Source organism: Petaurus breviceps, unplaced genomic scaffold (assembly GCF_028583685.1).
Source record: "Petaurus breviceps papuanus isolate PSGF00001 unplaced genomic scaffold, PetGlider_PUasm1.0 90977, whole genome shotgun sequence".
Lineage (NCBI taxonomy): Eukaryota > Metazoa > Chordata > Mammalia > Diprotodontia > Petauridae > Petaurus > Petaurus breviceps.
This window is the reverse complement of record NW_027187391.1, coordinates 28,224,761-28,251,044: the sequence shown is the minus strand read 5'-3', so window position 1 is coordinate 28,251,044 and position 26,284 is coordinate 28,224,761. Positions and strand designations below refer to the sequence as shown.

The 26,284-nt window shown below is 37.0% G+C and overlaps 1 protein-coding gene across 2 annotated transcripts in view; it reads right to left on the bottom strand.

Moving 5' to 3' along the window:
- Positions 1-26,284, bottom strand: part of TBC1D32 (TBC1 domain family member 32) — a 246,731-nt gene that overhangs the window by 56,290 nt on the left and 164,157 nt on the right. For both annotated transcript variants that reach the window (XM_069076948.1, XM_069076949.1), the window contains one exon: positions 5,042-5,111. In XM_069076948.1, the coding sequence (XP_068933049.1) occupies positions 5,042-5,111 (70 nt within the window). The remainder of the gene's footprint in view (positions 1-5,041; positions 5,112-26,284) is intronic.

Genomic DNA, 26,284 nt, shown 5'->3' with positions numbered 1-26,284 from the left:
GGTAATCACCCTTGCTTTAACCTACGTGGATCTGGATTGAGGTCTCGGGTGGTGGTACTGGGGTGTGTGACCAGTGAGTTGGAGCTTGTGGGAGCTGTAGAGACGGTCCCCTCCTAATAGTTCCAGCAACTGCAAAAACCCCAGTGATTTGGGACATAGTTCTCTCCATTTTGGAAGCAGAATTCTACCATGGCAAAGAGCTTAAAAGCCAAGTAATTGGCTGGCAATATGAGGAAGTAATGGAAGCACAAACAGACCATAGAATCTTTTTGGGGGTACAAAATGGATCAAGGCATGAAGTGGGAGGAAGACATCAAAGTCAGAACTACTACATCAAAAGCCTCTAAGAAAAATATGAATTGGTAACAGACCATGGAGGAGCTCAAGAGGGATTTTGAAAATCAAGTAAGAGAAGTGGAGGAAAAATTGGGAAGAGAAATGAGAATCATGCAGGAAATGATGCAAGAAAATCATGAAAAGCGAGTCAACAGCAGCCAGCTGCTAAAGGAGACCCAACGAAAATAACACCTTAAAAAAATAGACTAACTCAAATGGCAAAAGAGGCCCAAAAATCAATGAGGAGAAGAATGCCTTAAAAAGCCAAATTTGCCAGATGGAAAAGGAATTTCAAAAACTCACTGAAGAGAATAACACTTTCAAAATTAGATTGGAGCAATTATAAGCTAACAACTTTATGAGAAAACAAGATACTATAAAACAAATACAAATAAATGAGAAATAGAAGGCTATGTGAAATATCTCACTGGAAAAACCACGGACCTGAAAAATAGATACAGGAGAGATAATTAAAAAACTGTTGGACTACCTGAAAGCCATGATTAGGGAAAAGAGCCTAGACACCATCTTTCAAGAAATTATCAAGCAAAATTGTCCTGATATTCTAGAACCAGAGAGCAAAACAGAAATTGAAAGAATTCACTGATCACCTCTTGAAAAAGATCCCAAAAAGAAAACTTCTAGGAATATTATAGCCAAATTCTAGATTTCCCAGGTCAAGGAGAAAATATTGCAAGCAGTCAGGAAGAAAAAGTTTGAGTATTGTGGAAACACAATCAGGATAACAGAAGACCTAGCAGCTTTTACATTAAGGGATCAAAGGGCTTGGAATATGATATTCAGGAGGTCCAAAGGAGCTAGGACTAAAACCAATAATCACCTACCCAGCAAAATTGAGTATAATGCTACAGAGGAAAATATGGTCATTGAATGAAATAGAGGATTTTCAAGCATTCTTGATGAAAAAAACAGAGCTGAAGAGAAAATGTGACTTTCAAATAAGAGAAGCATGAGAAGGTAAACAGGAAAAAGAAATCATAAGGAACTTAGTAAAGTTGAACTATTAATATTCCTCCATGGACAAACAATAATTGTAACTCATATGACTTTTCTGAGTATGAGGATAGTTGAAGGTAATATACACAAACACACACACATATATGTATACATATACACACATATATGTATATGCATATATACACAATATATATGCATATATGTATACACACATATATGTATATGCATATATATGTATGTATAGGAGGGTCTATGTGTATATAAATATGTGAGTGTGGGCATATGTATGTGAGTGTGGGCATATGTATGTTCATGTACACATAGAAGGCACAGGATGAGTTGAATATGAAGGCATGATATCTAAAAATAAAATTAAGAGGTGAGAGAGGAATTTATTAGAAGGAGAAAGGGAGAGATAGATTAGGGTAAATTATCTCATAAAAGACACAAGAGAAAACTGTTAAAATGGAGGGGAAGAGCTGGAAGGTGAAAGGGAATGGGACAACCTGATTCTCATTTAATTTGGCTAAAGGAGGGAATAACATGCACACTCAATTGGGTGTCTTACCCTACCGGAAAATAGGGGGAATGGGATAAAAGCGGGGATGATACAAGGAGGGAAGATTGGGGGAGAGGGTAGAATGTTAGAAGCAAACATTTTTGAAAAGGGATAAGGTCAAAGGAGAAAATAGAATAAGTGGGGGGGGTAGGATAGGATGGAGGGAAATATAGTTAGTCTTTCACAATATAACTACTATGGAAATGATTTGGGTAACTACACATGTACAACCTATATATTAAATTGCTTATCTTCCCAGTGGGGGTGGGTGAGGAGGGAAGAAGGGAAAAAATATGGAACTCAAAGTTTTAGAAACAAATGTTTAAAAATTTGTTTTTACATGCAACTGGGTAATAAGATATAAAGGTACTGGGGTATAGAAACTCATCTTGCCCTACTAGAAAGTTAGGGGGGGTGATTGCAGTCTTTGACAGCTCCCTGGAGAACCTGGTAGCTCCCCAGCAGAAGCTCCAGCTGGTTCCCAGATTCAAAATCATTTCACCCAGATTCCCAAAATCAAAGTCATTCTCTCCAGCCTGGGCCTTTCCTCTTCAGCCTCCTCAGCAGCAGCTGTTCTGCCTCCATGAAGTTTATCCCAAGGAGTTCTGACTCTCCCTCTCTGGGGCTTTTCGTTTTATAGAGTTTTGCTCTTCCCTTTTCTGCCCCTTCCTGTTACATCAGCAACAGGAGTTCATACCTTCTGTTTCTTTAACAGAGGCTTAATTTGAACTAGGTGCTAAGTACCTCTCAGTTTAGCAATACAAAAGAAACTTCAAATTTCATTACTATTACATAACTATATGAACACAATTCCAAAATATTCATTACACAAATAATTCTACCTAGATTAATTTATTCAGTGCCATAACAATCAAATTACCAAAAGTTATCTTAAGGAGCTAGAAAATAATAATAAAATTCATCTGGAAGAACAAAAGATCAAGAATATAAAAGAAATCAATGAAACAAACTGAAGGAAGGTGGCTTGACAGCACCAGACCTCAAAGTGTATTACAAAGCTGTAATCATCAAAATGACCTGACACTGGCTAAAAAATACAATGGTGGATCAGAGGAAGAGGTTAGTTACATAATACACAGTAGTAAATGACCATGAATAATTTAATTTTGATTTATCCAAAGATCCAATCTTTGGGGAAAGAACTCAACATTTCACAAAAATTGCTAAGAAAATTGTAAAGGAGTTTGGTAGGAAATAGACCAACATCTTAGACCACATACCAAGATAAGGTTAGAATAAATAAATTATCTAGACATAAAGGATGATATTATAAGTAAATTAGGAGAGCATGGAAAAATGAACCTGCCCAATTTATGAATAAGGGAAGAATTTATGATTAAAGAGATAGGATCATCAGGAGCAAAATAGATAATTTTGGTTACTTGAAATTAAAAGGAAATAACTTTTACACAAACAAATATAGCCAAAATTAGAAGGAAAACAGGAAGCCTGGAGAAAATTTTGCAACAAGTTTCTCTAATAAAGGCTTTGTTTCTCAAATATGTAGTGATCTGAGTCAAGTTAATAAAAAAATAAGACCAATTCCCCAGTTGATAAATGGTCAAACAATAGGGATAGGCTGTTTTCAAAAGAAGAAATCAAAGCTATCAAAAGTCACTTGAAAAAATTCTCTAAATCACTACTGACTAGCAAAATGCAAATTAAAACAACTCTGACGTACCACCCCACACAATCAGATTGGCTAACATGACAAAAAAAGAAAATGAAAAATGTTGAAGACATGGAAAAAGTGGGACACTAATGTATTGTTTATAGAGTTGTGAACAATTTAGAACTATGCACAAAGAGCTCTGAAACTGTTTAGCTCCAAGGAGGGAGGGAGAAAGATGTTCAATTTCAGATAAATTTAGTTTGCAGTGTAATTAAATACCTATAAAGAAAGAGAACCAACAATAGAGTCTTAAAAAATACTTAGAGGATATAAAAGGAAGAAAAGACTAGGAATGGGAGAAGTATGGTCAGAGATAAAAGAACTAAGCTAAGACAGTGTCAAAGAAGCCAAGAGATCAAAGCGTTTCAAGAAGAAGAATATTGTTACCTTGGTAAAATAGTACAGTGAGGTAAAAAAGGAAAACTAGGAATAATTTACTGGATTACCAGGTCAATGGGGATTTTTAAAAATGGAGTTTCAGAAGAGTGGTGGAAATGGCTGCCAGATTGGCAAGGGATTAAACAGTAAAAGGGTTGTGAGAAAGTAGAAGCAGAAAGTGTGAAATACTTTCAAGTGTAATAGTAGAGTAATGGGGGGACAATGGACAGGTACTTCAAAGCCACAGCAGTTCCAGAGAAGATTTTATCCTGACCTAATACAGTCGATGAAGTATTGGAGGGTTGGAATTAAAGATGCATCAGATTTTGGATAGGGTCTTAGAAATTATCTGTTACACAATACCCTACTTGGTGAACAAGACTCAGAGATAGGTAAGTTACATATTCAAGTACACATAGCCAATCAATGGCAAAGTGAGGACTAATAAAAAAACTTAATTTTTTATAATACTTTATGCTTTCAAAACGCTTTCATACCTGTTACCTTAGTATCTTAGTTATCTTAGTTGATTTTCTGAAGGAAAAACAGTACTATTATCTTGGTTTTATTTGGTGATTCTCTGAGAGTCAAGGAAACCAGGATTCTTAATTATCAGGTCAGCACATTACACTTATTTATTCTCTAGCAGAAGTATTACTTTAAAATTATGAATCCCAACTACATTAATTCCAATTCATTAATTTTAATTTGTACATTTATTTTTAAGGCACTTACTGAGCTCATCACCATAGAATGCCAATTAGAAGTAATTATATTTTTAGAAAATAGGTAAGACTATGCTATTATATGCTGACTTTAAAATGTCATTTTTGGAAAGAATTAACAGTGATACAGGCTTAAATATGTTGCAATTGGCTTCTGGAATAATGATGAAGACTTTTAGTTTATAAAGATCATTTAATGATGTGCTAATATCTTTAAAAAGCAAGGTTTTTAAAAATTTTTTTTCTCAAAGATGAACTCTGATTTAAATGATACAAAATAGTGAGTGGTTAAATTAAATATTATTAAACATACTCCAAGCATATAAAACAAAATAAAAAAATACACAAGAGAGATAGTTTCAAAAAGTATACCTGACAGTCATTTTAATGCCAAGCTGCTGCACAGATGAAAGACTTTCATTCTTCACATTTGCATCAGTAGCTAAAAACAATAGAAAACTAAATCATAAAAATGAATTAAAGCCTGAATAATAATCACACTTAATTGGAAATTGATGAAAGTAATATTTTTACATATTTTAAAGTGAATTTTGAAAACACTGATGAATTTTTATTCTAAATGCCATCAGTTTATTTTCAAATCACTTAACATAAAACTTCACATAATTACCTTCTATCATAAAAAGGCATTTAAAATTACATTAAAAACAAAATGTGATGTATTGGACTTTTTTTCTATTTTACTGGGCCATATATTTTCTAGACACACAAATGTCAAACTGAAAATAATCTAGAAATACTGCAGTTTTATCTAGCAATGCACCAAACCAGAATCTTCAAAATTTTTGAATAGAACCTAATAAGAACTGCTCATTTATCTCAATATTTAAAAGCAAGACTCTATTTCATAATTTACAGGTTTAAATATTTTAAAAGTAATCCATACTCCTATTTAAGTGTTATACTCAAAGATTAGATATTACTATATATTACATATTTGTTTAAGAGACTAAACAATAAATCTTTTTTTAGGGGGGAAGGTAAGGCAATTGGATTCATGACAGCTGGTAAGTGTGTCAAGTGTATGAGGCCAGATTTGAACTCAGGATCTCCTGACTCCAGGGCTGGTGCTCTACTCACTGCATCATCTAACTGCCCCTTGAACAGTAAATATTAAATGATATTGACTTACATGACTAAATTACAAAAGGGTAATAGTTAATAATGAAAGTTTATTTTGTTTTGTGTGTGCTTTTTTTTTCAACCAAAAATGATAACAGTAATAGCTCACTGTTACATGGTGATCCCTTACAATACTGTAGCGTATATAATGCAAGTATCATTAGTACAGTTTTACAGATGAGGAAACTATGGGACACAGCTAGTGAGTAGCTAGGACTCAAAACCCAGTTCCTCTGATTCAAAATACAGTGCTTTATTCATATCATGATGAATAGAATGTTTTGCTGTAAGAGAATTTAAATGATATGTAGCTCAGAGGGTAGGTCGGGATAAACCCCATTTTAGGAAGATCATTATGGGATGATACTGGCCTAAGGTATATTCATTATTCTCCAATCTCCTTAAAAGGTTTCTTTTGTTGCATTCTAGAATTTAGGATGACACCTAGGTGATGCAGTGGATAGAGCACTAGGCCTAGAGTCTGGAAGACCTGAATTCAAATCTGGTCTCAGATATTGACTAGCTGTGTGACCCTGGGCAAGTAACTTAACACTTTTAGCCTTAACTCCTCATCTGTAAAATAAGCTAGAGAAGGAAATGGCAAACCACTCCAGGATCTCTGCCAAGGAAACCCCACCAGGAGTCATGAAGAGTAGGACATGACAGGAACTACTGAACAGCAACAAAGAATTTAGGAAAGCAGAGTGTTTCCTTAATAAACTTAGAAGGGCACAGAGCATCATGCTCAGTATGATTTAGTATTTACTGAGATAATTTTTTCTAGTGTCTAAAGGATTTCTTATGATGAGATTAAAGGAATGGAAAAATATGGCTATTACCACATGTAAACACCCCCCTCCCTTCAAATATCTGTGCCAGTCAGATCATAAGGACAAAAGCCCAGGTTGAGACTTTTCTGCTTTAATGTGTACCAATCAGTCTGACTGAAAACATCTCAGCATGGAAAAATACAATGATAATTTGATAAAATGTTACCTGTGTAGCTACAACTATCATTGAAATACTCTATTAGCTATCATAGGCACCAATAAAACCATAGTTTTATTTTGTCACTAAAAAAGTTTCTTTCATGTAGATATATGGTTAGATTTCTACAAGTGATTCCCCAAACTGTATCTTTACAGTATAATGGAAATTAAAGAAAAATTTAAGTATTCAAAAGCAGACTCATAATTGATATCTGAAGGGTAATTGAATATAATTCATAAGATGATCAATGTATTTGAATTTAAAATGTTCTGTTTGTCAATCAAGCATGCAACAAAGATTTATTAAGTGGCTTCTAGGTGCTAGGTAGCATGTTTAGCACCGAGGATACAAATACAAAAAAACTAAACACTTTTTAATCTTAAGGTATTTACATATGAAACCAATTTAATTCTTTTTTTCCTTTTGTTTCTTTTTTAATTTTTTTGTCTTTATTAATTGGTTTGTTTACTTTTAGTTTACAAGATTCAGTTCCACAGTCCCTTGAGTTTCAAATTTTATGGTGGCATGCAATCAAGTATAGGATCTGCAAATACTTTTTCTTTTTTTTTTCTTTTTTTAGAAAACAGAAACATAATTTATTTGTATAAAATTAACAAAAAACAACTGGGCTGCATATTACTTCTTTTCCTGAATGGAGATCTGGGCAACAGCCTTCTGTGCTTCATCTGCAGCATCTGGGGAGGCCGGTGGATACCATCTGATGATACATTCAACCAGTTATTTTGCTCTAATTCTACAGTAGTTACTTCCGAAAACTTGCACCTCTGCTTTTTGGGGCTTTTCACCGCCCTCCTCTTGATTGAATAGATCTATTTTAATCGGAGCTCCCAAAAGGGTCTCTATGGCTCGAATTCTCAATCCTTTCATCCCTATGAGGGCCCCCACGAACCGAGCCTCAATCAGGAGCCGCAGAGGGCCTTTTTCTTGGGGCTTGGGTCTTGGTCTCCAAGGATGAGACTGGTTATAATCTTCGCGAACATGCTGGTTGCTCATGGTGGCCTTGGGACACAGGTGAAGCAGATCAAGAGAGGAGAAAAGACTAAAATACTTTTACATTAGATATTAGTCAGGTTATAAAGAAGGATTGTAACGGATGGAATGAACAATGGGAAAGAGGAAACAAAACCAAACAAGAAAAAGAAAGAGAGCAGGTAGTTTGCTTCAATCTGCATTCAAACTCTGTTCTTTCTTGTTCTTTCTCTGAAGATAGATATTTCTCTGCATCATGAGTCTTTTCGAGCTGTCTTATAACCCTGCAACCAGTTTAATTCTAATGATCATTTCCTGTCAAGGGCCAGTCTCTGACCTGGTACATACATGGGAAGACTCTGGTCCAGGATTTCTCCCAAGCCAGTTCCCCGTGAAGGCTATATTATGTCATAAGATTGGCTCACCATCTCTTCCTGACTTGCAGGAGTTGTGACCCAGACATAGATGCATGCAAGGGAACAAGGATAATAAAACATATGGAATTACATAAGTCATCAAGGACATAAAAACATACAGATATGCTAAATATACAAGGACAGTAAATATTTTTGCATGTATTCCTAATAGATAATTGCTTTGCCTTCAATATAAACCCTGCCCTCTGATCACTAAATCGGAAACTGCTATGACAGATTCTCGCCTGGCTTGCGTCCACCATTCCATACTTCTTGGTTCGGCCTGTGCTCATTTTGATGCAGGCATCAATTTCCAATGACCACCTTAAGTCCTTGCTATTAAAAATGACATCTTTCAAGCATTCCAATTTGACTATCCTACCTTTATTGTGAAACTAGTCTTCTCCCCTGAATTTCACAACGTTCCACTGTCATGACTGTACTTCAATGAATATGTTTTCTATGCTCTTATTATTCCTTACAATTATTCCTTCTACCCTCCACGTGTGGCCGTTGTCCAACACTAATCCTCAACACTGTGCTCTTCTACTCTTCACTCTCTCCCTTGGAGATGGCATCTACTTTTTTTTACTTCAATTGTGCAACCATGTGCAAGTGATTTAACTTATCTTAGCCTCTGTTTCCTTACCTATAAAATAAAAATAATTATTACATTTACCTTAAGGGTTGCTGTACGGATAACATAAGCTAATGTATGTAAATTACTTTGAAAACCTTAAGAAGTGCTATATCAATGTCAGTTATCATTCTCATTATCATCAACAATAGTCACTTCCATTAGGTTTTATCCCGAGTACCCTGGCTCTAATAGCTGACCTTTTACCTTTTCTTACCCAGAAACAAGAGTCTATGCCACTTCATGGCCATCTCTGTACTATGCTGTCTTAGCTTTCACCCACCCTGTTCCAGTTCCCCTTTACATACTGTTATCTTCATCAGAAAGTAAGCTCCTTGAGGGCAAAACTTGTCTTGCTTACTCGTATCTGAATGTCTAGTACTCATCACAGTACCTGACTTGTAGTAAATGCCTAACAGATATTCATACTTTCTCTCAATCACTCTAAAATCTGCATCACTAGACTTAATCTCATACCTCTTGTGAAATTTCTCCTACTATGCACATGGCTATTCTGCTGTCACTTTAAATGCAACATGTCTAAAATAAAATAAAATTTCTCTCTCAAAACCAGCATCATCTCTAGACTTCTATATTTCTATTAATGTTCTCCTAATAATCTTGATTTTACCCTCATTTTATATTCTTACCAATATTCTCATAGTCAAACCTTAAATCTACACCCTTGATTCTAGGCACATTCCTAACACCACCATATACATTATCCAAGTCCCATTAATTTTGACTTTAAAATATATTTCTCACATAAATCTGGCTACTAGCACTACCACTTTAGTCTAAGTAACCATCATTTTAAGACTGAGTGATTGCCACAATCTCCTTAATGTTCTCCCTTCTTCTAATCTTTATTCTTTTCAATAAAAATTCAAATTCGATAGACAACTGACAAAGCAGCAGGTGCAATACACTGGAAGCTATAGTCACAATCCTGCACAGAGGTGGCCCAGGCCATAGGGTCATCTTTTCACTGGAAGCATCAGTGGTATTGGGCTGATCATTTTTTTAAGGCTCACATTACTCACCTCCTAGTGTGAGGAAGGGGCTAGAAAAGGTGCCATAAAAAATGTCTGCTTACCCAACCCTGGCCTAATTACTGTGGCAGGCAGGGATCCCACTCTGTGGTCAAAACACAAAAAAAAAAAAATGTACGAAAACATCTGCAAAGACAATTCCACTCACTATCAGTGCGTGGAATGTTATAGACAATACAAAATCCAGTAGACCTGAAAGATGAATAGCTCTTGTTGCAAGAGAACTCACATCCAAACAGCAGCCCTGAGTGAAACAAGGTTGGCAAGTGGAGGCCAGCTTACTAAATTTGGAACTGCATACACATTTTTCTGGAGTGGTCACAGTGAAGGGGAGTGCTGTAAAGCTGGTGTAAGTTTTGCAATCAACACTAACCTAGTCACCAAGCTTGTAAGCCTACCAAAAGAAGTGAACAACAGACTCATGACAATGTGATTGCCACTTAAAGGAAAATGCCATGCCTCCATCATCAGTGCCTAGGCTCCCACCATGACAAACCCTGATTAGGTCAAAGAAAAATTTTATGAAGACCTAGAGACCCTTATGATCAATGTGCCAAAAAGGCCAAGTTTATAATCCTGGGTGACCTCAATGCTAGAGTAGGCTCAGACTACCACACTTGGCAGGTAGTCCTAGGAAGGACTGGAGTAGGAATGAGCAATAGCAATGGTCACTTACTACTGAAGACTTGTGCATCCCATGACCTCATCACCAACAACTGTATTTACCTAAATGCAATAAAATTTCGTGGATACACCCACATAGCAAACACTGGCATTTAATAGACTATGTGATTATAAGGAGAAATGACGAACAGGATGTGAGAGTGAAAAAGCCAATGTGCAGCACAGAGACCTGGGCTAATCATAGTTATCCTCTCCAAGCTAAATATTCACATTCAACAAAAGTGGCATCCCCAAGGCAAAATGGCTACCAGAAGAATTAATGTCAACAGATTTAGAGCACTTCTCTGAGCCAGGAGTTTGTTGCTAATCTGGAGGGAAAGTTAAGCCAACACAGTTAGCAACAGTGGAGCAGTAAAGCAGTAGGCAGCTTTCAGATTTGGTGTATAGCACTGCATTTGCTCATCTTGGTCAGAACACTTGCAAACATCAAGACTGGTGATGAAAATGATGGGGAAATTCAGAATCTGCTAAATGAAAAACTAGAACTCCACAGGGCTTACCAGCAGGATAGTTCATCCATCTCTAAGAGGGCAGCATTTAAGTCCAGCAAAAGTAAAGCACAAGCAAAGTTTAGAGAGATGTAGGATTCTGGCCTCAGTAAGAAGGCAGATAAAATTCAGTTTTATGCTGATGGTAACAATCCAAAGCACTTTTATGATTTCCTGAAGGCTATTTATAGGCCAAAGACCTCTGGTGCATCTCAGCTACTCAGTGCTTATGGAGCCACATTGATTAATGATAGGGACATGGTCCTAGAGTGATGAACTGAACACCTCCACAGTGTTCTCAATAGACTGTTATAAATGAATGCTGAAGCCACTGACTTTATCTCATGTTGAAGTCAATCCCTTCCTAGCTGAAGTTCCAAATGAAGAAGAGGTTTTGAATGTCATTAGGCTCCTTTTATGTGGCAAAGCACCTGGTGCTGATTCTATTCCAGTCCACTGCTCATACAAAAGCTTACTGAAATTTTCCAGGTTATATGACAAGAGGTTATCCCCCAGGAGTTCAAGGATGCCTCCATTGTCCATCTCTATAAAGGTAAAGGAAAAAACATTGTCCTGTGACAATAACAGTGGGGTATCTCTATCTCTCTTAGTCATTGCTGGCAAGATTACTGCCAGAGTCCTCCTTAATAGGCTGATCCTTCACCTAGAAGATGGTTATCTACTTGAGAGCCAGTGTGGCTTCAGAAAGGGCTGAGGAGTGGTTGATATGGTGTTTGCTGCCCGAAAAACTTCAGGAGAAATGCCAGGAGCAGCACAGAGGTCTGTACACACTGTTTGTAGATCTGACCAAGACCTTTGATACCGTCACTCGTGAGGGCTTATGAGAAATTATGTCAGAATTTGGTTGCCTGGAGAAGTTTTTATAGGACCACCAACATAACTCTCCAGGATTGACAGATAGAAGAGAATATAATTAAGCACTTAATTGTGTGGTATAGATTATATGTACACCAGAAATTTAAGAGAAAGGGAGATGAAAGAGAGGACAGAATGATCAAGGAAGACTACAAAGAAAAATATATGGATAACTGGAGGGCAAAAGAAAAGTAATCATAGGTAAGGAAGTGACATTAGCAAAGAAAAGGTAGGACAGAGCGAGGCATACTGACTCCCATTCCAACTCCAGCAGAACATGAATTCCTGAAGGACCCTTAATTTCATTTTTGTTACTATATCCCTAGGACTGAGCATGTTATACATAGTGGATACTTATATATCCCATTGTTATCTCCAACCTTATGACCCTATATCCACTAAGAAAGAACCATTTCCCCTCCAAATTTCTCTATTTATACTAACTCCTTTCCAGCTACATAGATTTATAACCTTCATTCTTCACTCTTTGTAAAATGCCATATCTAATCAGTTACTGAGTCGTGTTGGTCTTGTCTCCATATTACTTGTATCTATCTTCTTTTTCCCTCTAACATTCTATGATGAATTCTAAACTGTGTAAATGAAATTCTTTTCAAATATTTTGCATTCACTTACATACACACACACATATGTATATATACTGTTGGGCAACTAGGTTACTCAGGGGATAGAGTACCAGGCCTGGAGTCAGGAAGACATCTTCCTGAATTCAAATCTGCCCTAAGACACTTACTAGTTGTGTTACCCTGGACAAGTCACTTAACCCTGTTTGTCTCAGTTTCCTCATCAGTAAAATGAGCTGGATAAGGAAATGGCAAACCATTCCAGTATCTTTGCCAAGAAAACCCTGAAAGGGATCATGAAGAGTTATATGCAACTGAAAACTACCCAACAACAATATACATACTGTACCCTGACCTTTATTCCCTTACCCCAATGCACAGTAGAATGAAAGCTTGAGGAAGACAGTTTTGTTTTGGTCTTTTATCCCCCAGCCATTAACATAATACCTTGCCCCCCAACCCATTCTCCATTTTTTTTAAACCAGACTTAGATGATTTTCTGGAGAGTAATCTCCTCTATCCATGCAGGCCATAATGTTCTGCAGTTTATAGCATTAAAGAATTGCCTAGAGTACTGAGAGATTAAATACCTCATCTAGGGTCACACAGTCACTGTATATAAGGTCAAATACCTTGCCCAGTCTCTCCTCTGAGCTTCAGTCCTTCATCACTAATTGCCCATTGAACATTTCAAATTGGTTCTTTTGGAGACATCTCAAACTCAACATGCCCCAAACCAATTATGTTCCTTGCCCTCACCCCTGAAACCTCCCCTTCTTCTAAACTTCTCTATTCCTATCAAGGTACCACTATCTTTACAGTCACCCAGGTTTATAACCTTGTATTATCCTCAACTCCTCACTTTCCCTCACCACAAATACCAGGTTAGTTGACAAATCTTGCTATTTTTACCTTCACATATTTCACATCTGAAGCTTTTTCTCCATTTATCTAGTCACCGCCTTAGTTCAGGCCCTCACCATGGCTCAACTAGATTATTTCAACAGCATCCAATTGGTCCTGACTTCAAGTCTCTTAACACTCCATCCCATACACTACAGCCAAGAGAATTTTCCTTAGATGTAAGATATGGCTATGTGGCTTTCCTTCTCAGCTCCAGTGGCTATATATTATCTCTAAGTTAAAATATAAACTCCTTAGTTTAGATTTTTAAATCCTATACAACCTGACCCTCACCTATCTTTCCTTCCTCACTGGACTTGAATCCCCTTGAGGGCCCTCTACAATCTAGTCAAACTAATCTTCCCTCTCTTTCACACATGACAGTGCATTTCTTTGCTCTCTGCCTTTGCACTGGTTCTTCTACAGGTCTGGAAAGCACTCCTTCCTTACTTCTTCCTCAGAGGATCCCTCTATTCCCTTAAAATACAGTCAAAATAAATCAGTAAGAGCAGAGCCAAGATAGCAGAGAAAAGGTAGCAACTTGCCTGAGCTCTGCTCCAAACCCTTCTGAACACCTTTAAATAATACCATAAAACAATTACTGAAGAGGCAGAACCCACAAAAGGACAAGGTTGAAATGATTTCCCAGTCAAAGACAACTTAGAAGGTCAGTAGGAAGGATCTGTTGAACCTGGGTGAGAGTGGAGCACAGTCCAGTGCAGGCCACACCAGTGCAGACAGGATCCCAGAAAACCAGGAGCAGGCCTTAAGAACTACTCATGAGCTGCTTCCAGAGCTCTCAGCCCACAGTTGGTAAGAGGGTTGAATAATTGATCAGAAGGAAATTACAGGGGTCTCTTTGCTGTCTTGGGGGGCAGGACTCTCCTCCTTTGCCCATACTCAGATATGAGTTGAGGGTAACTGACAAGTCTCAAACCTGTTGATGAGTTAGGGGGATGTCTATCCCAAGCACATGAAGTGGAATGTGCAGATAACAATTTGTTCCAATGGTTATGAAGTCAGCTGAAGAAGGCTCTATGGAGGCTTAGAGCTTGGTCAGGCATCAAAGACACCAAGGTCATCCAGTGCAACCTGGGTCATCACCAGTCATCTTGACTTTTGTAATTCCACTGGACTTCAATGACTCAGGAAGAGAAAGTGAGGATGATGACTTTGTGCAATTCTGCCTCACTTAAATCCAATCTACACACAAATCAAGAAACCATCTGTGTCATTAGTCTTCTTCAAAAACAAAAATAAACATCTATTAGATATGTACATATAGTCCATACTCAGTAACTATTTACCGAAAGAATAAAAAAAAACCACTTTTTTCTTATATTTAAAGTCAAGTTAGACAGAAAATGGAAGTATTCACTTTCCATTCTCTAAAGATACTATGAAAAGGGTAGCAAAATAAAGTTCTAAAAAGTTCTAAAAGTGTCAGTTCAAAATGCCATGTTTTGTATTTCATGTCTATTTACCTATGCTTAATTTAAGCAAAATTTGTACTGAAATCAAAGAATATTGTTTAGAAATAAAAAGCATTTAACCTATAAATAGCTGAAAGACAAAAATAGTCAAAAGAATGTTTAGTATGCAGTAAAATCACTCTTTTTTTTAGTCTGTTCTATTTTTAGTTCAATATGGTGGGATATATATATGAATTAAATTTGTTCTGTCTGGCACTTGGTTAATGGTGTGGAAAAATAAATTTTCGGGAGAGTGACAAATTTCTCCACTGGAGGACAAACCCATAGTTGAAGAAGCAGGAACTACTTTGATATTTATCAACTTTTCTAAATTGTTGCATGTATTTGTTGAAAGGTAAGAAAACATTCATTTTAATCAAGAAGTCAGTGAGCCAAAACACTCCCTTTCTGCCTTCATTTTTAGTATGTTTAGGTATACATAAAACAGATACAAAGTGGGGAGGGGGAAAGAAACTATTAGTTGGGGAAAACAGAAGAGGCCTCATGTGTAAGGAGGTGCTTGAGATAAACCTGAAGAAAGCTAAAGATTCTGAGATGGAGATGAGAAAGAAGTAAATTCCAGATATGGGAAACAGTAAGTGAAAAGTCATAGAGTTAAGAGAAGGAATATCATCATATGAGCATCAGAAAAGGTCAGATTGGCTGGACTCCAGTGTATGTGAAAGGGAATAATGTACAATAAGTGTGAATAAGGCCAATTTGTAAAGGGATTTAAATGCCATACAGAGTTGTTTATATTTGATTTTAAAGGTAGTAGGGAGTCACTGGAGTTTACTGAGTAGGAGAGTGACATGGAGCTTTCTGAATACTAGGAAGATCAGTTTGGCAGCTATGTAAAGGATGGAATGTAGAGGGGAGAGAATTGATTCAGGAAGACAAATTACGACACAACTACAATGTCCCAGGCAAAAACTGATGATGGCCTGAATTAGTTGGTGGCTGTATGATAGAAGTACAGAGGATTGACTTGAGAAATGTTATGGAGATAGATAGGAGAAGACTTGGCAAGTCAGCAGATATATTGGGATAATAAAAGGGAAAAAGTAAGGATGATTGTGAGGTTGTAAATCTGGGTGACTGAAATATTGACATCCTTGATATCCTTCACAGAAATACATTAGTTCAGAGGAGTGGTGAGTTGGGGTAGGAGAGTAGGGAGGGAGATAAATATAATTAGTTCAGTTTCAGATTGCTGAATTTGAAACACTGCCAGGGCATTCAGATTGAAATGTCCAGTAGGTAGTTGGTAATGTATGACTAGAGTTCAGGGAAGAGAAAAATCACTTATTTGGCTGTTAATATTACACTCAGTATTGGTATTTACAATTTTTATTCATACATTTAGTCTCCTCAACTAGAATGCAAACTCCTTAAGGTTAGGAACCATTCTCCTCTATATTCCCAGGACTAGTATTCTGTGCCAATCAGTTACTAAATAAATACATATTCATGATGATGATTATCACATTTGTTGAATGCTGAAGTAATGGTAAATATATGGATTTACAGAAGGTAATTGTGGCAATATATATTAAATATGGCAGAGAATTAGTTCCTGTGTTCAGTAAACTTATACTTTTATATTCTGAAAGAGGAATAATTTTCAGCTATCTGTTATATTTTAAACATTTTGTTAATAAGAATTTTTAGATGAAAGATAATAATTTTCTAAAAGAGCTATTTAATTTATTATTTTTCAAGTGGTAATTACAATGTAAGAAAAAAAAAAACCCTCATCCTACTAGTCAAGGTAACCCAGTATAACAGAATATTAACTTCAATTAGGATCTGTGCTATAAGGAATTATAAATTGCAAATGTGTTAAACTTTATCTATTCTTTTCTTCTCTACTAAGGGAATAAAGTCTAATTTAATTTTTTTTGCATTTGCAAATTTCATAATAGATTGAGGTCCTGAGGGAATCAACAACAGATGAATGATTGTCGTTCTAATTTCAGATACCTGAGGGTTTAGAAAGTTGTCATTTTTTAAAAGATAATCAACTTCTCATTTTAGGAAACTTGGGAAACATTGAATCTATCTAATCATGCTTTATTCTGAAATATCTTTCATCTTAAAAAATAGCATTTTTTGTTTATTTGTTTATTATATTTTATTTATTTAAATAGATCATTTATAATAACAAACTCTTGTCCCATGGGCAAAAAAAAAAAGTGATAAATCATGAAGATATGCAAAGCCTTGGGCTGACACCAATAATAGCATCAACTGTGGCATATCACCAAATTAGACATTAAAGAATCAATCAACAAAAGGCCATTTTATTTTTCCTATAATCTCAATTGTAGTGAGTAGCTAATCAGTTATAGCCTTTAAGGAATTTTAATTCATATTCATTCTAAATACATGCCCAGAGAACAAACTGAAAAGCTAACATCTGAGATATCATTTGGCATGATTTAGAAATGATGCAAGAGGGCAGAAAACACATGGATGTTCACTAAGTAATCCATCTTGTTCAGTATTTAGAAAACTTGCATCTTGCAGCATTAATTGTTTACTGCATCAAAAAAATTGAACAATGTGTCAAAAGATAGAAATTCTCATCAGCCAACATTAGTAGAAAATATGATTTCTACTGGCTATAGTTCACAATTCATCTTTGTATATGTCCTCCTCCCTTGAATCTTTCAAAAAGTATCTACCCAGTGCATACATGTTTGACGTTTTGTCCTTACCAGTGTGTAGCAGTAACCACACTGGCATACCCAGGATGGCTGCTAGCACAGGTTCTTAGATTTTCTTTATCAGGAAAGAAAGCTATTTAAGGCGTCAACAATCTTTTTAATTACATTCACTGGTTCAGGAGAAAATATAAGCAGAGAAATAAAGACCAACTGACTGCCTGAATCAATTCTATACTTTACATAAATCCCTGGATTGAGAGAACCTTTACATCTGAGCAGTCAGGTAACTCTAAACAAAAGGCCACTTAGAATCTTGACCAGAGAATCACTAAATCCTTCCCATAAGAGAGCCCCCAAAGCAAAATACCAACTCAGAGTATATATACACTTCTCAGAATCAGAAGGTAACACAACCTGCATGACTCAGTGCCTAATTAGAAATTGCCTAAAGGTGTGAAAGCCTTCCTACAAGCAAGCCTCCTCTAAGCAAGCTTCCCTTAATGGGCTCCACATAAGGCCTATTAATGGGTGGGAAAGATCTTAAATCTCATTAACATTACACACTGCTATTGGAATACTGTGGGAAAAATAATTCTTACTAGAATAGTCAGGGGAAGCTTCATGAAAGTGGATTTTGATTTGACTTTTAAAATGGGTTTAACTTCAATAGGTGGAGATAAAAGGAAAGGGGATGCTGGGCATTGCATAAACAGTACTAATGAACTGAGAATATGATTTTAAAAAAGTTATAAGTCTAGTAAATCAATAAGTAAAATATTGTTAAGTTGAAGGTAAAATAGAACTAAAAATTTAAAAAGTAGACAATAAACAGAACAAAGTGCTTTGAAGACCAAAAACACTAGAAAAAATATTAACTAAAATGAAAAAATGAGGAAGGAAAAACAAATTGTTAAAATCAAAAAAAAGGGAATTTATAATGGAGATGAAATAAAGAAACTTATTAGAAAATGATATCAGATTTTATGGCAACAAAACAAAAAACTTTTAAAAAAGTATGTTACTAATAAAAAATTAAATGTCAAAGTATGCTCAACAGGAAAGAGATAACCTAAGTAAAATGCTCACAGAATGAGAAATTGAGCAAGGAAAAGGTAAAATTTCAAGAGAAAATTTAAAATGACTGAAAATAACAACAATAACCAGGCATGATAAATTTACAAGAGATTTTTTATCAAATATATAAAAGAACAAATAATTTTATGAGGAAGTGTTTAAAATTAAGAGAATAGAGACAAACTCTACCATGTCTGGAATGGAGTCTTTGATTCACTAAGAAATAGTTAAGAAGATGGGGCAGTAAATTGGCAGCTTTAGATAAGAATACACATAATATACCAGAAGAAATTACAAATAGATGAACAATCTAAATACCAAAAGTAACTCCCCCCCCAAAAAAAAATAAAGAAGAGAATATAAAGTTTTATCTTGCACAAATATATATAAGATATGACTTTGTAACCAGCTATGGGAAAGAGGAAAGTATAAAACAAACAAACAAAAAAATAAGAGTGGGGTACAGCCAAGATGGTGGAGTAAAAGCAGGGATTCCCTTAAGCTTTTCCCCAAATCCCTCTAAATATCTATAAAAATTACTCTAAATAAATTAAAGAGCAGCACAACACACAAAAAAAGACAAAGTGAAACAAATTCCCTGCCCCAGACAACCTGGATGGTGGACAGGAAAGATCTGTTGTATCAGGCTGGGAGAGAAGCTCAGTACAGCATTGGCTGTGGTGGCATAGACCGGGCCCTAGCAAACCTGGAGCAGGACTCAGGGAATTGGATCACTGGCAGTTGAAGCATTTCCAGACTTCTAAACCCACAAATGCCAAAGAAAATTTAGAAGGTCAGTGGAAAAGTTCTGTCAGACCTGGGTCACAGACCAGCCCTGACCCTGCTTCCAGAGCTCTGAGCCCACAGACAGTAAGTGGATAAAACAACTGATTAGAAGGAGATTATAAGGATTTCTTTGCTTGTATTGGGGCAGGATTCTGTTGCTTTGCCCACACTTGGATCTGGGTCACAGTGCTGGGTGGCGATCCTGGGGTGAGGGGAAGTACTGGCATAGCAGAATTTGTAGTAGCAGTGGAGAGGAAACCCTTCTCAGAGTTTCAGGGCAGAAAAGAATGCTTGTGGTTGCTCACAGATCAGAGCACAAGCCAGGAGAGGAGTAAACACCTCTCCTTAGATCATACTACCATAGAAGAACTGAAAACTTACAGGTCCCTAGAAGTATCTCTGAAAACAACTGCACAAAACCCTTGAAGCTTGGGATAGTATACCCTCTACATCAGAAGTCAAGCCCTACCTTAACAAAGAGTTAAGGAGTCAAGTAATTGGCTGGGAAAATGAGCAAATACTGTAAAGAAAACTCAGGACTATAGAATCTTACTTTGGTGACAAAGAAAATAAAAATATATACTCAGAATAAGACAACAAAGTCAAAGCTCCTACATCCAAAGCCTCCAAGAAAAATATGAATTGGTCTCAGGACATAAGAGAGCTCAAAAAGAATTTTGAAAAACTAAGAGAAGAGGAAAAACTGGGAAGAGAAATGAGAGTGATGAAAGAAAATCATGAAAAGGGGTGGCTAGGTGGTGCAGTGAGCAAAGTGCCAGCCCCAGAGTCAGGAGGACCTGAGTTTGGTTTTGGCCTCAGACACTTAAAATCCTCCCAAAAAAAAACTAGCTATGTAACCTTGGGCAAGTTACTTAACCCCAATTGCCCTCTGAAAAAAGGCAAAAAAAAAAATCATGAAAAATGAGTCAACAGTTTGCTAAAGAAGACCCCCCAAAAATGTTGAAGAAAATAACTCCTAAAAAATTAGACTAACCCAAATGGCAAAAGAGGTTCAAGAAGGCAATGAGGTGAAGAATGTAACTGAAGAAAGTAATTCACTGAAGAAAGTAACTGCTTCAAAATTAGAATGGAATAAATAGAAGCTAATGACTCTATGAGAAACCAAGAAATTATAAAATAGAACCAAAAGAATGAAAAAAATAGAAGACAATGTAAAATATCTCATTGGAAAAACCACTGATCTGGAAAACAGATCGAGGAGAGATCATATAAAAATTACTGGACTACCTGAAAGCCATGATAAAAAAGAGCCTGGACATCATTTTTCAAGAAATTTTCAAAGAACAATCCTGATATTTTAGAATCAGAGGGGAAAATAGAAATTGAAAAAATCCACTGATCACCTCCTGAAAAAGATTCCATCAGGAAAACTCTCAGGAATGTTATAGCCAAATTCCAGAGTTCCCAGGTCAAGGAGAAAATATTGCAAGCAGCCAGAAAGAAACAATTCCAGTATTGTGGAACCACAATCAGGATAACATGAGATTTAGCAGGTTCTACATTAAGGGATCGCCAAAACTATTCCAGAGATCAAAGGAGCTAGCATCTAACCAAGAATCACCTACCTATCCAACGAAACTGAGTATAATCAATGGGGGGAGGGGAAATTGACATTCAAAGACAGAAATTGAATGCATTCTTGAGAAGCCAGAGCTAAATAGAAAATTTGACTTTCAAATACAAGACTCAAGAGAGGATGAAAACGTAAACAGGAAAGAGAAATCATAAGGGACTTAATAATCTTGAACTGTTCACATTCCTACATGGAAAGATTTCTCATTATTAGGGTAGTTGGAGAGAACACACACACACACAAACACACACACACACACACACACACACACACACACACATATATATACATATATATGGATGTGTGTGTGCATATATATGTGTGTATATATATATATATATATGGAGAGAGAAAGAGACAAGAGAGAGACAGAGGGAACAGGGTGAGGTGAATATGAAGGGATGATATCTAAAAAATAAAACTAAGGGGTGAGAGAGAGGGATGTACTGGGAGAAGGAGAAAGGGAGAAACAGAATGAGGCAAATTATCTCACATAAAAGAGGCAAGTAAAAGCTTTTACAGCGGAGGGGAAGAGGGAGGAGGTAAGAGGGAAAGATGGAACCTTACTCTCATTGGAATTGGCTTAAGGAATAGCATACACACTCAATTGGGTATGGAAATCTATATACCCTATAGGAAAGTAGGTGGGAAGGGGATAAGATGTGGGGTAATAGAAGGGAGGGCAGATTGGGGGAGGAGGTATCCAGAAGCAAACACTTTTGAGAAGGGACAGGGTCAAAGGACAGAACAAAATAGAGAGGGGTGTGACAAGATATAGGGACATATAGTTAGTCTTTCACAACATGACTGTTATGGAAGTGTTTTGCATGACTCCATATGTACAACCTATATTGAATTGTTTGACCTCTCAATGAGGGTGGGTGGGTACAGAGGAATGGGAGAGAATTTGGAACTCAAAATTTAAAAAAATGAGTATTAAAAATGGTTTTTACATACAATTGGGAAATAAGATACACAGGCAATGGGGTACAGACATCTAGCTTACCCTACAGGAAAATATAACAAAAGGGGATAAGAGAATGTGAGAGAGGGCATGACAGAAGGTAGGGCAGATTGGGGGAAGGGATAATCAGAATGCATGTTGTCATGGGGTGGCGGCGGGGGGAGATGGGAAGAAAATTTGGAATTCAAAATCTTGAAAACTAAAATAAATAAACTGGGGGTGGGTGGGCAGAATCAAGATGGCAGAGTAGAAACAGAATTTCCAGAGGGCTCTGGCTCTCACCTCCTCCAATTCATGTAAAAGGTCACTCTGAAGAAACTTTGGAGCTACAGAACCCATAAAATGACACAGAGAAGCTAACCTCTCACTGAGGACAGCCCAGCGGGCCTGCAGCAAACAGCTAGCACAGCATTCTGGGACCCCTCCCCCAACTCCCTCCCTCCACCCACCCCAGCCTGAGGTTTTAGCTTCAGTGTGAGCCTGATCAGCCGCGTCTGGAGAGACTTCAGATCATCAGCTGCTGTGGCGGTTTCCAAAATTATTAACATATAGATGCTAAGGACATAGTGAGAGGTCAGTGCAGTGTGGACTTTAGGATTCAGTAGTTGAGAATGCGGTCAGGCAAGAAGCCCCTGAGGCACAGCCACCTCCACATGTCAGCATCAGCTCCTGGCCTGAAGAATGTAGGGAGACTAAGTGACCAGTCTGAGGGGGTAATAGCTCTTGATTTAACCTGCTTGGATCTAGATTGCCGTCTAGGGTAGAGGTCCTGGGGTGTGTGGGCAGCTTGCCAGAGTGTGTGGAGCTTTCAGAGAGGGCACCCAACTAAAACCTTCAGCAACTGAGAAAACCCCAGCATTTGGTACGAAGTTCTCCTGTCTGGTAGCAGAGTTCTACTGTGACAAAAAGCCCCAAAGTCAAATAACTGAGTAGCAGTATGAGCAAACGAGGGAAGCAAAGTAAAGAGAGCAGCCCAACTTTACGCTCATATTTTGGGGACAAAAAGGATCAAAGCATGGAACAGGAGGAAGACAGTGAGGTCAGAACTCCTGTACCAAAAGCTTCCAAGAAAAATACAAGCTGATTACAGGTCATAGAGGACCTTAAGAAGGATTTTGAAAATCAAATAAGAGAAGTAAAGGAAAAATTGGGAAGAGAAATGAGAACGAAGCAAGAAAATTTTATGAAATGAGAGTCAACAACCTGACTGAAGAAAAAACACCTTAAAAAACAGACTAACTCAAATGGCAAAAGAGGCTCAAAAAGGCAATGAGAAGAATGCCTTAAACAGCCAAATTTGCCAGATGGAAAAAGAATCTCAAAAGCTCACTGAAGAGAATCATTCCTTCAGAATTAGATTGGAGCAAATGGAAGCTAGTGACTTAATGAGAAATTAAGATACCATTAAACAGACCCAAACAAATGAAAAAACTAGAAGGCAATGGTGAAATATGTCATTGGGAAAAAAGCCATGATCAAAAAAAGAACCTAGAAATCATCCTTCAAGAAATTCTCAAGGAAAATTGCCCTGATGTTTTAGAACCAGAGGACAAAATCAAGGTTTAAAGAATCCACCAACCACCTCCTGAAAAAGAACCCCAAAAGAAAATTACTAGGAATATTATAGCCAGGTTCCGGAATTTCGAGATCAAGGAGAAAATACTACAAGCAATCAGAAAGAAACAATCTGAATATTATGGAAACACAATCAGGATAACACAGGATCTGGCAGCCTCTACAATGAGGAATTGAAGGGCGTGGAATATGATATTCCGGAGATCAAAGGAGCTGGGATTAAAACCAAGAATCACCTACCCAGCAAAACTGAGTATCATATTTCAGGGGAAAATATGGTAATTCCGTGGAATAGAGGACTTTCAAGCATCCTTGATGAAAAAAAACAGAGTTGAATAGAAAATTTGACATTCGGATACAAGAAGCAAGAGGAACATGAGAAAGTAAACAGGGAAAAGAAATCATAAGGAACTTATCAAAGTTGAACTATTTACATTCCTACATGGAAAACTGATAATTGTAACTTATGAAACTTTTCTCAGTATGAGAATAGTTGAAGGAAATAGAAATGTGTTTGTGTGTATACACACATACATACATATAGATGTCTATATAGGAGGGTTATGGGCATATGAATACATATGTAAATGTGTTTATATATATGTATAGGTATACATAGATAGAGGGCACAGCACCAATTTAATAGGAAGGGATAATACTTAAAAGGTGAAATTAAGAGGTAGAGAGGAATATAATGAGAGGAAATGGGGAAAGATACAATAGGGCAAACTATCTCATATAGAAGAGGCAAGGGAAAATTTTTTATTTGAATTTGAAAATTTGATTAAAAAAAAAAAGAAAACCCCAAATGGGGTCACAAAGAGTTGAATACAACTGAAAACAACTAAAAAACAAAGATCTGAATTGAAGATTTCTCACTGATTTTTCTCCAAAAAAAAAAAAAATAAAATAAAATGAATAAACTGAAAAAAATAAAGAAGTAGTTCACACCTTGTTTCAGTTTAAGTTTCTTCTGAGCCTTGCCCATGATTAAGAAGCAGAACTTGTGAACACCACAAGCTGTGAACCCTAGAACCTGTGAACTCCTGTTGCTCATACAACAGGAAGGAGAGAAGCTAATGACCATATATAAGGAGAGGCCCAGGCTGGAGAGAGCAGAACTGAAAAGGGAGCTCTTGTGGTGGAGAAGGAGAAAACTTGTGGTATCACAGCACTCTATGTTTGTCTGCTCTGTCTGTGTTGATGTTTGTGATACTTTCTACAGAAGCCCTGGAACCTTACTGGAAGCTCTGAAAGAAGATTTTCTGGTTGTCTGTTTTCAGAAGTCCTAGAGGAGGGATTCAGCGGTCCTGTGACTGTACTGATGATTTATGTTGAGTTCTTAGACTTTGTTAGTGGGTCTGAGTATATTTCACAGGCAGATAGTGAATTGATGGTGGTGCCAGCAATGTGAATGAATATTATTGTGGCTATGTTAAGCTTTGTCTTCCCAGAAACAGGAATTGTGAAGGACTTGAGGTGAACTGGACACCGTGAGCTTCAATATGGAATAGGAACTGGACAAGGAATTGGACGAGGAACTGGACAAGGAGCTGGACAAAGAATTGGGAACTGCCTGCCTTTGAACCCAGGTGATAGTTGTGTAGATTTGGGCAGGAGCTGGGACCATGGAAGAGGAACCATGGAAGCTGAGAGCCAGCCTCAAGTCAAGATTAAAAGACCTCTCCTTGGGTATTTAAAGCAAAATGAGAAGATCGTGATTTACTGTAGCCTAGGGGTGGCGAACTCTGTACTCTATATTCTGTACCTTTTCAGGATGATTGAATTAAAGATGATTGGAAACTAATCTCCAATTGAGAAGAAAGAAGACTTTCTGACTGAAAGATTAAGACAATGTGACCTGAGGTGGAGAACTTTGACCTTTATGCTTTGTGTCCATTAAGGAGACAAGGCTCATTTAGGATGATTGAATTAAGGACTTACCAAATGATTGAGTTACTGGATGATTGAGCTACCAAATGAATGTACTTTGTTTAAAACTATGTGACCACTTTGGTGAAAATTATGTGTGGTCACTTTAGCGATAACTTGTTATGTTATAACATTGTGAATGTTGTACTTTGACTTTTGTGAATGTTTTGTCTTAGTTTGTTACTGAATAAATAGAGAATTCACTATACTGTGTAATCAGAACCTTGAAGCTGTTCACAGCAGCAGTCCTCTGGAAAGCTGCTTGTGCTTGGCTTTACAAGGTTAGGTACAAATAGTCCATGTCAACACTTGGGGTGGATACTCTAAATTTACGCATTCTGCATGTCATTTGAGCTGTTTCATATTCTGTTTTGCTCACAGAACACAGCGCCTTCTCTGATGTGGGCATGCCATGCTGAGAGGTCCTATGCCAATGTCTCCCATATCACAAATCAGTTCCAAGGTTCTTGAGACAAACCTTGAGAGTATCCTTGTTATCACTTCTTCTGATCACCATGTGAACACTTTCCCTGTGTGAGTTCTCCATAAAATAGTCTTTTTTGGCAAGCATTCATTTTCCATTTGAACAATGTGGTTAGCTCATCAGAGTGGCACTTTCTGAAGTAGAGTATGAATGTTTGGCAGTTTAGTTTGAGTAAGAATCTCAGTTCTGGTACCTTTCAGGTGATCTTCAGAATCTTCCTAAGACAACTTAAATGGGAAGCAATTCAGTTTCCTGGCATGGTGCTGGTAGACTGTCCAAGTTTCACAGGCATACAACAATGG